Below are 14086 nucleotides of genomic sequence, written 5' to 3' on the forward strand. Positions count from 1 at the left end.
ATCATGATTGGTTGCAATTTTTGGCATATGTTGATATTTCCACAAAGTTGTTGTGTTCATCACATAGTGATGTACCATGATTGTTGATCATTTTTGTGATTTTTGTTATATACCGGGTGTCCCAAAAAAAGGTTACATGTAGATTTTTGAAAATAATCTAAGTTAATGTTAACAAATATAAATATCCTTTTTATGACAAAATCTATGTACCCTCTACTAGTACCCCTGTGAATGTCAAGCTCACAATCTACGTACTTAGCCCGCATTCCAGGCATTCCTGACAAAGCTCTTTCTGCGACATAATGCAAAAGCGAGGTTCATTATACCACCGTCACAGCCACCATGCATTTGGCGGGGCATTTGAGAAGACACAGCCATAGCATGGCAGATGCAGTATTTTATTCTAATAAACAACGAATAAAACCTGTTCAATTTTATTTCAAGAGTTCAGTTAGAAATGTAAAAAACAAATAGCAGCGATTTCAAGTCAACAAAATCCAAGCATGCCCTATACAAAAGATTGTTTTTCATTTTACTATGTTGATAACAGGAGATACAGCGTGCAGAACTGCTTTCACCAAAAAAGCGTGTTCTTATCAAATAACCATTACCTATTTCCTTTATTTGTTTACCACCAAGAGTCAAGATTTAATTTCAGTGTACAATTTTTATTTTTTCAATATGTTTCTTTTATGCAATAAGTTCAACAATGAAAAATAAGAAAAATATAAAAAGTAATAAAGGAAAGTCTGAAAACAAAACTGTGATTGTGGTAAATTTTAGTTAGCGATATTTTGATGGTTAGGTATCCTTAACACCCATGTCATCTTGCGCTCATAAGTTAAGTCGCTTTTAAGATACTGAATTGAAACTTAGCAAACAGTTACAAGAAGGATGAATAAATAATATCTGAAAAAATGACATTGTTTTGTTGTACCATCACAAAATGCGGTTCATTTTCTACATGTAACCTTTTTATGGGACACCTTGTAGATTTTAAATATTGTTCTCTTCAAGTCCCAAAGCTGAAAATTAAGTAATTAATTAGTAATAATATTGGTGTATGGTATTGTAAGAAAATGGTACAAAATAGTAGCAAAGTGCACCACATGGCATATCGTATATGATATGTCACTATGTGATGAACCCGATGAAGTATAAGACCTGAAGTGACAGTTTGGAAAAGTAGGTCTTTAACTTTTCATATAATGTTTTGGTGTGAGTGTGGGGGTGTGTGTGTGTGGCTTGTTCGTAACTAATAAAACACCATGATACAGTGTAAGAGCAATCTGACAAAACAAACATTGAAGCAACAGAAATACGAGAAAGATGTTTTTTGCATTTCTTAAATACATTTATTAAGTGACAGGGTCTACGTCAATGTACTGAGTAGTAGAAAGTTCATTCCATACTTTTTGTCTCGTTACATCAAACCTTACTCTCCCATAGTGTACAAATTGCAAGGACTTTTCTTAAGGCGATAGTAGTCAGAAGCAAATCAATGACCAAGATAACCCAAACTCAGTAATCACTGTTTTTTTTATTATAGGAGTTACACCACAAGCCTTCATGGGAGATCATCGATCACATCCGACAGTTTGAGGCCCTCAACTGGCAGAGTCATGTACTCACCCTTCTGCTGGAGAGAGAAGGGCCGAACTTCTTGACTGATAATGGTAAGTGAAAAAAAGGGTTTTTTATTATTAGTTTCTGAGGAAAACAAATATTTTCAAGAATGATACATTATTGTGCTATTCCAGTTGAAATCCATATGCCCCCTATGGAAGATATGACCTTAATCTCCCATACAGGGAGTGTAGATTATAAACAGATTATTATAATCTTATCAGTGACTTACGCTTTATATCTACAATCTACGAAAAAAGTCCTTGAAACGCTTGGTACGCTCTGTCAAAATTCCGTGCAGAATTTCATATGATCATGGAAATGACGTATATTTTACCTGGGAACAAGCATGACATCTACAACAATGATTTACCCTTCCCCTCCCCCCATCAATCAATGTTGGAACACATTGGGAAACCGCTGAAGACTTTGGTATTTCTCAACCTTGCACGGGGGAGAGGGGGTGACAGTTTTCCGTTATTTACATGCAAGCGTTCCAAGACTTTTTACGTTGATTGTAGTCAGTGAGAGCCTATTGCGTAAGCACAATACGCGTATACAGCGAATGTAAAGACAATTCGCGTAAACTGGGCATGTAAAATGCATGTGAGACGTAATACAGAACAGTCAATTTTTGTAATATATTTCCTTTTTTGCAACAATTATAACGCTTAAAACGTTCATTATTTTAATATTTAGAATGACTTAGTGGTATGATAATTCGTTATTAGTTTCAGCTTCGGCATGTCATACTGAGTTTAGGCTTTGGCACCCACTATGACACTTCGGGCACGATAATTTCCTGTACCATACCGAAACCCAGTATGACACGTCGTGCACGATAATTTCCCGTACCATACCGAAGCTAAACCTAATAACTAGTAATACCAGTGATATCAATCAACTTTATGTTTTCAGGTACTGTGGAGGAGAGAATGAATCGGGTGTATGCCAAAGCTGGTATACGCAAGGACTGGGCTACTGTAAGATATTGTGCTAGCATCATGAGGAAGGTCATAGACAGTTTAGCACCCTCTATCACAACGCTTTTGGTGAGAGGAAAAGTGGTAAGTTAAAATTCTGTAGATTATTGGTTACCATAAACTCTTCCAAGAAATTGGTCAATCTATATGACCCAGAGAAGGTATCATACCCTTCCCAGAATCCTTTGCAACATGATACATCACCTCATTTCATCAAATGACACTCTTATGTCTTTTACATGTTCCATTTGTTTTTGAATTGAAATAAACATAATTCGCAAGATCTGGATGTGCTCTGTTCATTGAGGTAACTTTCGTCACTATCAACCCATGTTGAACTGGATTGCAAATCAGCACAGAACATTGGGTACAATTACCGAATAGGTGCAACTTGTTAGACTTGAGTCCAGTCCTCGTTTACGGAGTTTAGGGTTAGGGTTGAGGATTGGGGTTGGGCAGTCTTGTAATAAGACTTGTAGAGTTGCACCCTATTCAGCAATCACTCTGAACATTGAAATGGAAATAATGCATTGTGGGAATTGCAATATATCTTTTCTATCTGGGACCACTATCACATGTTTTTAAAATCTGTATTCTTAATGTTTCTTTGCAGATCACTGTGGGAGTATTCCGTCAAGATGAAAGGATTATAACACGACCCACAACACCAGCTGAGATCACACAGATTATCTATGGCATGTGTCAGTCTCATGATATCAGAGAGGCTGTGATACAACAAGAAATGATCATAGCATTGGCCAAACTCATCCCAGTCAAACCTCAGCTGTTTGATGGCATGCTGAAGATACGAGTAGGGTAAGTACCAGGGGTCGCATTCTTGTGCGTCTGTGCGTCCAGGACCCCTTACTTTTTCTTTTGGACCCCTTAAATTACAAGTTGAAACTGACCAACGGGTCCAATCAAAACTTCATGGACCCCTTAAATTTTACGATGCACAGAAGCTTTTAGCTGCTTTTATCATGTAATTCATTGCCGAGTTGCTCATAAAACATTTTGTCATTGTCGATACAAAAAAGGAACCAATTATGACACAAAAAACTTAAGAAATCTTCTGAATAGAGCGTTAAAAAATCATGAAAATAATCGGTCAATATAATGACAATGCTATAACAATAACATCAAACTTGACAAGTTACCACATGTTCCTGGTTGTGCATGCTGACCTCTTAGATTTTTACTGGACCCCTTAAATTTGGGTTTTGCAGGGTTTAATGGGTCTGAAAAAATCAACTGAACCCTTAACATTTTTGAGCTTGCGCTACCCCTGGTAAGTACTATGCAGAATGTGTGTAGAATGCCAATGGATTTATTCTGCTTTTCCAGGCATAGCCATTTTACTCTACTTGTTACAAGTGCAGAACAAGGCCGTTATCAATATTTACCATTACATGTGACATATACCAGAGATGCTACTCTTTAGGAAATTTCCTGATTTACTGATTTTAAAGAAAATTTACATATTCATTTCAAAATCTTCACTGTCCCTGTGGAAGATTTTGGAAATATCCTCCGCAGGGTTGGGGTATGAACTGGACTGCACATATTGAGTGAGTATAATCAAATGCAGTAAACCTTTGACGAGCGCGTATTTTAAGTATACATCGCATATTTACTGCGTTACACACTGATTGGCTGCTGAGGCAATCTGCTGTTGCCAAGTGGATATTTATGAATGAACTGTGCGCCGTACGCGTTGTTAGCTCCAAATTTGCAACATCACAGAATTCGCGCTCGTCAAAGGTTTGCTGCATTTGATTATAGTGCAAGAAGGCCTATCTGCAATAGCTGCCCTATAGACATTAGACAATTTCTGCATTCTATATTGTACACATATGACACCTGGCAGCTATTGCAGATGGAGCCTTCAAGTAGTCTTCAAGAATTGTTGCTGCGTCGTTATGGTCCATAATATGTGACACATTTTGTAAATGATTTTGTTTCCCTTTCTATACCAGGTGGCTTCTCCATGCCATGAGAAATGAACTCAAACTAGCTTGGAATGATAATGATTTTGTTTCCCTTTCTATACCAGGTGGCTTCTCCATGCCATGAGAAATGAACTCAAACTTGCTTGGAATGATAATGATTTTGTTTCCCTTTCTATACCAGGTGGCTTCTACATGCCATGAGAAATGAACTCAAACTAGCTTGGAATGATAATGAGGTAAATATTGCAAGTTTTCAATATATTGTTGTTGTGTTTGTTTCGTTTAGTTGTGTTCTGGTTTCTTTCTTTTTTCAATTAGTTTTGATTTTTATCATGTAGAGGGTTTATTTATGATTTTTGGTTTTTTGTTGTGTGTGGTTTTTTTGCTTTCTATGTTTTTTCTTTTAAAGATAAATATTTTATTTGTATGTTTATATTATTTTGTTATCTGTTTTAAAGCAGTTAACTATATGGTAACATTTTTATATAAATTATATTGAACAGTTGATTTCACAGAGTAAAAATGTTGTTTTCATAAGACCGTTTTTTATCTCAACTGTGGGAAGCTTTCTGTATATCTTCACCCAAAAGTAATATTCAGTTATTTGCTGGATCAGAAGACCCTAAAATTCATCAAATTTCAGTAATTTTTCAAATCATGGAGTAAATAGGCACAGTATTTGGCACAGTAAATCAAGCTTTCTCAAGTATGTGGTGGACATCTTTGTTTGAAGCAGACATTTTATAACTCAAAGCATAACTTTTATAATTTGCAGAACAAGGTCTTATTAGTAAACTATTCCATTGCCAGTGTTGGCGCCAGAATTTTTTTTTTTAGGGGGCATGGAGGAGCAAAGTGAGTTTCAGGGGGGGGGGGCAAAATCAATCAATTTTGTGCAAAAAAGTAGTAAGTGGAAATTTTCATAATTTTGGGTTTTTACTGGGGGCAACAGGTGGGCAAGAGTTCAGATTAGGGGTATTTCTCCCCATGCCGCTGCCACTGTCCATTGCACACCTTCATGTTTGAAAAACATGCACACCGTCCCTATTTTTATTTTTTTTAAATAAGACCCTTGTTTGTTTTTTGTAAAAGGGTTTTACATCAGGGTTTATATGCAAGTCAATGGAAAAAAGAGTTAATTGAGGGTGCTAAAATATTCTGCAGTAAACCTTTCATGAGAGCATATTTTAAGTGTACATCGCGTATTTACTGCATTGAAGTGCACTTATCTCTGATTGGCCGCTGAGGCGATCTGCTGTTGCCGAGTGGAAATTTATGAATGAACGTTGCGCATTGTTAGTTCAGAGTTTGCAAAATCATGGTATTATGCGCTCGTCAAAGGTTTACTGCAAAATATTTTAGTACCTCGGTTTTCATTCAGTTCTAGACTTGTTTCATACAATTTGCGCAATAGGTGATTAAAAGACAGTGCAATAGTTCACAAATAAGACCTTTGTCCACAAAAAATTAATGTCTGTCCTATACCTCAATGCTTCTTAAAAGAACATAGGTGGGTGGCACAGGTAGTAGTGACCTTCTGAGCTGGAAGCATGTATTGACTCCAGCCGACTGTAAAGGGACTAGCTCACACCTGTTGAAATTGCCACTTCTGACTTTGATGTAAAACTTGTTTTATTTCCAGCAATGTTGTGACATGTGGCATTATCAAGTACCGAGCGAAGAAGAAGCAAGTATCAGTTGTGTGATGATACTATTAGGGCCGCTTCATACTCCATATATTTGATGTTGAATATTTATTCTACAAGTATTTGTTATTCAATCTATTTCAATTCATTTTTATCTTCTAACGAATGTTTGTTCACAAAAAAAATCAATTACATATGATGTCAAATATTCGGTGGACTATGTCATTGATTTTACATCAACAAATATTCGTTTTAAGTTAAATTTGGCTGGAAATAGAATCGAAATAAATACAGAATATTCAGCGTTGAATAAAATGTATGAACTGGGCCTTAGTTATCCATGCTTTGCCTGCCACCTCATTGTCTGAATGAACAACTCAGGCATGTTGTAGGAATAATTGATTGATTAATAGACCTTTTTAAATTGATTCATTCCAATTAAACCCAAAGCATGAAATAATTTCCCGAAGGTTCACAATTAAATCACTACCTCATATGAAAAGGTTTGGCTCCAAAACGATTCTCTTATAAATGTATCTACGCACAGTCTGTATATACTACACGGTTAAGTGCATAGCATCATAAGAGCTGTATGAGATCTTGCTGGTGACTAGTGGAAAATATAGCATCTGTGATTTGTTTTTGTCAAAACCCTGAATGTTCCTTTCATCCAATCAGAAAAGTTTTTATATCAAAACAAATGCTAACACTTCCCACCTTAATTTTGTTTATTTCATTCCATCAACAGATGACACGATTCAATGTTTATAGCAACGTGAATGTGCACTGCCAAGATGTAGGTTTTAAAAGTCAAAACCTCAAGTGTTCCTCACAATTCTTTTCACATTTATGTCATTAAATGAAAGCACACTTATATTGTCCATATACTTGCTTCATTTCAATAAGCAATGGCCAATTCTCATTAAATTACAAATATTGTGCTATCAGCAATATGCCTTATTGATGGATTGATTGACTGCTTAATTGCTCAAAGCATATTCCTATTACCTGTAGCCCACACACTTTCCCTATCATTGCATGAATTGCCATACACTTGTCCTTAAAACCAATTTTTTTCACATTTATGTCATTAAATGAAAGAGCACACTTATATTGTCCATATACTAGCTTCATTTCAAAAATCAATGGCCAATTCTCTTTAAATTGCAAATCTTGTGCAAAAGGTTACTAATTTTGCCCGTTTTGTCATACGGTTGTAAATTCAATTAACTATGACTTTGCTTAAGAGCTCTTACAAATTGATATGCTACAGCATCACATGCAGTGCAGAGCTCCAATGTGTATAATGTAAGATATGATCAAACGTGGAGTATGTCTCTTGCAAGAGATTGATGTTTATGTTGCCAAGTGTCAATTTGTCCAAATCATAAGTGTCAAAAAATGATGAACATTGGCACTTTTCTTTCCATTACTGTCATATGTGAATTCGGCCCTGATTTGGTAAAATGATCTAACTTGAAAATCGCTGTTTCGAAAAAAAGAGCTTTTAAGTTTGAACACTTGACGTTTTTCTTTTTGAATAAAATAAATTACTAAACACATATAATATCTTAGAAAATATAAAACCTTTTTATTTGCAAAAATTTGGCTAATTTGGTTGAGTAATTTTGAAATGACAACCATTTTTAGGAAGTTAGATTGTTTTACACTGTTTTACCTCGTAACAAAAATAAACATAGCGAAACTCATTAATTTGGTAAAATGATCTATCTTGAGATAGGTTGTTTTGCCGTGTTATCATCAATGCATTAGGGTTTATCTGACGCTCTCTAGAGTCTTGGCTAATGTGGTAAAATGATCTAACTTTGAGATAGCTCATTTTACCACATTAAATACACGAAAAGTGACAAAAAAGTGTCAAGATAGGTTCTGCTATTTTCTAAATGAAGCATGATGGTGATTTGAGGATGTCACCAATGGAAAGAGCGCCTTCACATTACCCAAGATATGGATTTTTCTCAAAATGTCCAAATTTCAAGTTAGATCATTTTACCAAATCAGGGCCGTGATGCGATCAAGCAAAATCAGTCGGAACTCGAAATATAGATTTTGAGATATAGCCAAACAAAGGAAATATTTCCTTTTCTTTCCTTTTGTTTTAGAAACTGTTTAATTGCTCATATCTTTGGAACTTATTGTTCAATTTCAATGAGGTTTTCTGCAAAATGCAGCGTTGTAAATGCTTTTAATATCTTATAAGAAACTGAAAATTTAATATTTCCGAGTTCCGACTGATTTTGCTTGATCGCATCACATATTGTGAAGTGCCAAATAGCAAAGTGTTCAATATGTTAAGATAATATTTTACCTGGTGACCCATGCATTGGCTAAATAAGCTGTATTTTCACTCAAAAGGGTACTGTGATTCATGTCATTTCTTATCCACCATTTTGACCTCCTAGCTTACTGAATAAATACCTATCACTGCACCTGGTTTTCCAAACTTTTCTGATCTTGATTTGAAATGGTCTATTGATTAAAAAATAAGCATGGTTTGTAGGAATCATTAGTCAATAAGGTATATTGCTGATAGCGATCGATAGGCGAAAGTGATGAATGCTGGGAAGGGAAAGGGCTCAAATTTGCAATCTCAGGTGACGAAATTCTATAGCTTTTGAGTCCTTTTCAGTCCCAGCATACATCACATTTGTGCATTGATCGCTATCAGCAATATGCCTTATTGATGGATTGATTGACTGCTTAAATTGCTCAAATTGCTCAATTTCCTTTTACCTGTAGCCCACACTTTCCCTATCATTGAATGTATTGCCATACACTTGTCCTTAAAACCAAATTATTGATTAGTTGCTTGACTAATATTATTGATCTATTGGTCACTGTGACATGCCCTAATCAAACCAGGCCAAAGGAGGTAGTTTTGACAATTAAGTTATAATTGTGATTATCAAGTTGTAATTAAACAAAGTGTGCTATTTTTTGCTGAAATCCTTACATTCTTAATGCTCTGCATGCTGGCCATAGGCTGCAACATAAAAGTTTTGAGATATTTTTTTCAAAATATCAAGAGCTTGGCTCAAAAACCACTGAGCAAATACTGCTAGGCTTGCTTGTACTCATTTTAATGCATTTTTCATGCTGATTCCAAATATGGTCATGAAAATGTATAATTCTGAAATATTTGAATTTTTAAAGAAAATTTGAAACATGTCATCTGCAATCGACACCCGTGTGGAGAGGGTTAACATATTTGGTTGCAAAGTGTTACAATGCTACTTTTCTCTATTTGTGTGCTCATCAATTTCACAATAGTCGCCTTTGACCTATACTGTGTCTCGTTTCAAGTTGAGAGTAACACCATGTTGGATTTCGCAGTGGCAGATTCGAATCAGTGTGTTTACACAGTTGCATTGCCAGCATATGGGCAAATCGCCCTTCTTCGCATGTGTATACACCGCAAGATTTGAATCTATCACTGCAAAATCCAACATGGTGTTACTCTTAACTTGAGACAAGACAGTTGGATCTGATTGTGTCACAATTATTATAACCATGTTACTAAAATTTTAGCCCATTTTTCTGCATCATTATGTATCCTGGTTGATTACCAAGTCTGTTGGAAGGAAAATGCTTAATTGATGGATTAATTGAATGTTTGATTGATTTATTGATCAATTATTGACTGACTAAGAGCTTGATTGAAACATTTTACCCCATTTTCTGCATCATCACATATCCTGATTGACTACCATGTCTGTGGAAGGAAGATGCTTGATTGATCGATTAATTGAACGGTGGATTGATTTAATGATCAATTATTGACTGACTAAGAACTTGATTGAAACATTTTACCCCATTTTCTGCATCATCACATCCTGATCCATGTCTGTGAGAGGAAGATGCTCGATTAATGGATTAATTAAATGGTTGATTTATTGATCAATTATTGACTGACTGAGAGCTTGATTGATTAATTTATTATCCAATTGTTCCCTTTTCATGTAGCCTCTGTACTGCCTATCACCCCATCGCCTGCATGAACTGCTGCAACATGTTCTTGGCACTAAGATGGAGCATTTAAGTAATCGAACATGGTTACAACGAAGACAGTTTGATGGCGCCCTCAACAGGACACCGCCAAAGTTCTATGACAAAGGTGTGTGATAATGATATATTTTAAAATATTTTTAAAAGTTTTTTGTGGATGTCTTGGTTTACAATTTTGGGAAAATATTATTCCAAGTCATGGTACATTCAGAGTTGGGCATATGAACCATGAGAGAATTCTGTCCTTCGGAAGGGATGTTAAGCCGTTGGTCTTGTGTACAGAAGAGCTATACCTACCTGTACATGTAGCTTGCAGTCAGTTTTGAGAAGAGTAGGGTTTGACCCCTGACTGTTCCCAGCCCATCCCAGTGTTCAAATGGACCCCAAAGAAGTAAGCTTCATTCGAGGCTTTCTTTAGTTATCCAGGGCTGACAAACTTGAACAAATCAAATAAAAATAAATGGTATGAATATCTTTGGCTACTGGGCATGCTGGTCATCATAATAACTCATCAATATTTGTAGTGGGTTTTAGCTGGCGATCAAGTGGGAACAAATTTAAGAAAAAACAAGTGTCTCTGGATGCTAAATAAATGTGTGGTATTTGTTCTTTCTCATAACTTCACTTACTCATGTATATATAACAGAAGTTAACTTACATTGCTTCACATGTGTCCATCTATTTCACAGTGTGGGATATTCTAGATCGTACACCAGAAGGAATGCAGATCGCTGACTCATATCTACCACAGCAGCCAACGTTATCAGACATGACTCAGACTGATCTCAACTTCGCCTTACGAGTAGAGCAGATGTTTAGTGCAATTGCACATCCAGAGTACAGGCAACTCATGGTCGAGGTAAGTCTTCTCTCATTTGATATCAGTGCAAGACTGACACTAAAACCTGCCATTAATCCCTTCAATTTCAAAGACAGCAGTGTTTGTAGTGATGTATCATGTACCGCATGTATTGTGTAAATACGGAGGTAACGGAGGTAAAGTTGTGACTGGATAATTGACTCACACCATGAATATCAGCACCTTCTTTGCCAAACAAAATGATGTGGAAGTGCTGGTATCGCCCTGTTATTTAAAAGCAATAATCAGGGTGCATGTGTTGACAAGTTTAAAAGGATTGTAGGCCATAACACTCAGCGTGTTTATAGTGGGAGCAGATGTACGGTACACTGGCACTCAAGTTCTATCCAGTCAGAAATTGTCCAGAAACTTGGTCACTATAAACACTAGGCGTACCAGGTATGTACCATCAATGGATATCCTTTTCAACCAAATTATATTAGTGCGAGATATTTGTACTATAAAATTGTGTGCTGTATTACCCAAAGTAGCAGCCTCTTTATGATGCGTTGGATGCGCAGGACATTCAAAACTCTTCTTGTTTCAGTAAACATACAAGGTATATCGTACATGGTGTACTCAAAACTCTGTATATTCACTATGCTGATTCTGACAAACATGCCTTGTATTAGTTTAGTGGAAATGCAAATGAACATATTTGTCATTTTCTTTTTTCAGCTATTGACCGTCATATCTGTGATCTTGCAGAGGAATCCAGAATTGGAATTCAAGAACATGGTACACATGGATTCTGTAAGTAGATCTCAACATCTTAAAATATTTTTGTCAGTTTACTATTACCGTATCTTATCTAACACCTCTTTCAGTAAACCAAAGGTTCAAAGTGGGGGACGCAACAATTTTAGATCAATTTGAACAGTCCAAATGTCAGGTACTGTTTATATTAGGGTTTGGAAATTTTAAGATCTAACAACTCACCTGGCAAAACTAGTGGCACCAAAGAGTTATGGCCCAACAGAGGGTTAGGAATTAGTGTAGGGATACCGTGTAGGGTTGAGGAGTATAACTATGTGTGATGCAATCAAGCAAAATCAGTCGGAACTCAGAAATATTAAATTTTCAGCTTCTTATAGGATAGTAAAAAGCATTTACAAATCTGGATTTTGCAGAAACCTCCATTGAAATTGAACTACCAGTTCCAAAGTTATAAGCAATAAAGAGTTTCCAAAACAACAGGAAACAAAAGGAAATATTTCCTTTGTTTGGCTATAACTCAAAATCAATATTTCTGAGTTCCGACTGATTTTGCTTGATCGCAACACATATATTGTTGCAAATGGTCACATGAAGGTAACAACTTTTTCCTTTTTTTACAGATAATCAAAGAAGCTTATGGACACTTCAAGGAGTACCAGAAATCCAAGAATCTTCCCTACGACATGGATTCAGCCTTCTATAACATACCACCAGCTGGTCCACATGGTACTACTAGCTATCTAGCCAAGGTTGTAGCAGTACATCTATTAGACGAGTCACCATCATCATTTGATGCACAACCCTGCCAAGTTAGTTAGATTAGTTATGTCTCACAGGCAATCATCTTCGCCTTTATCTCACAGAATATGAGTTATATCAGAGTATATGGAGCAGAACCTGCTCTGTGATGTCTATTTTTGACAGAAAATGCTGCATATTATTAGATGTCTGCACAAGTATGAATCAAGGATTTGATTTCATTTAAGGGGTCAGTCACCCACCTTTTACAGTATTTTTGTGGGACCTGAGAGCTTATCAGACATATCGAATTGCATTCTGAATACAAGGATTGTCCTTCTGATATCAAATATTTTTTTATTTTTGATATAATACAAATTTTATGGCAAATTATTCAAAAATGTTTGATATTTAAAAGTCCTCAAAGTAAACTAATGATATATACTTAAGAGTGTATGTAGCTGGGATGAAAAGAAGACCATCAATTTTGACCTTTCATATTGAAAATATTCATAAAGTTTCCCAAAAGAACTCAAATTGTTAGGTCTTTTATGAAATTACAAGAGGTAAAAATTTTCAATTGATGTCAACTTTTCATCCCAGCTACATACACTTTAGAAAACAATTTGGTGTGTCTGATGTGCTCTCAGCTCCCACAAAAAATTCTGCACAAACGTTGCTATCCGACTCCTTAACTTGATGATATCCATTGTAAGTTACAACAGGCTATTCCATTTCAAATTCATGCACCCCCTGTGGAAATTACACTGCCAACTTCATTCCAGTTGCATGCACCTGTATGTTCAATCCAGCTAGAAAATGTTGCTAGTTTTATCTAAATTCTATTTGAAAACTTGACATTTGTGACCTGCTACCACAAAATGAGCGTAAAGTCGCAAGTTGGTAGTTTCGAGACATCCTGGCTGCTGAGTTGGATGTTCTTTGTTTGCCGAGCACCTGTATAAACCAGCAGTATGTCCTTTGTGAATGGCTCATTGTGCATGTGCCCCTATTCACAAAGAACATACAGACATACTATTGGCTTACTACAGGTGCTTGTGAAACAAAATACACCAACGAAACAACCAACTTGTGACTTTACACTCATTTTCTGGTAGCAGGTCACATTGATAAAATCTATGTGTGCTTTCCCTCAAATGAGAACATTCTGTTTGGAATTCCAAAATCTTCCACACCCTTTCCACTTTTTGCCCCCTTCCCACATATATGTGGGGCTTATGTTATCATCCAAATGGTTGTTTGTTTCCTTGTTTGTTTGTTTGTCCAGGCGGAAGCAAATTCATTAATCCACTCTGAAGCTCCAACGCAATGGCCAATCAACTTCAAACTTGGTACGGGGATAGGGTATGATGGCCTCATGTGCTGTATAGTTTTGTGTCACATTATTTGTGGGGGCCACCTTAATTACGAACTGCGTAATTCTAGTTGTGGATAAAAATGGTTGGATTTTGAGTTATTCAAACTGTTAAATTTGGTTGAAATTCCAATATTTTCCTGGGGGTGAATTTCTGATGGATTAGC

General features: G+C 36.1%; 1 protein-coding gene across 1 annotated transcript in view; it reads left to right on the forward strand.

Moving 5' to 3' along the window:
* The window catches only part of LOC140135496 (phosphorylase b kinase regulatory subunit beta-like), a 112140-nt gene extending 99252 nt beyond the window's left edge, over positions 1-12888 (forward strand). Inside the window, exons 18-25 of the mRNA XM_072157013.1 lie at positions 1550-1676; positions 2545-2693; positions 3223-3425; positions 4740-4794; positions 10189-10339; positions 10920-11089; positions 11768-11842; positions 12427-12888. Coding sequence (XP_072013114.1) covers positions 1550-1676; positions 2545-2693; positions 3223-3425; positions 4740-4794; positions 10189-10339; positions 10920-11089; positions 11768-11842; positions 12427-12624 — 1128 coding nt within the window. The 3' untranslated portion in view covers positions 12625-12888. The remainder of the gene's footprint in view (positions 1-1549; positions 1677-2544; positions 2694-3222; positions 3426-4739; positions 4795-10188; positions 10340-10919; positions 11090-11767; positions 11843-12426) is intronic.
* The last annotated feature ends 1198 nt before the right edge of the window (positions 12889-14086 follow it).

This window comes from Amphiura filiformis, chromosome 16 (assembly GCF_039555335.1).
Source record: "Amphiura filiformis chromosome 16, Afil_fr2py, whole genome shotgun sequence".
Taxonomy (NCBI): Eukaryota; Metazoa; Echinodermata; class Ophiuroidea; order Amphilepidida; family Amphiuridae; genus Amphiura; species Amphiura filiformis.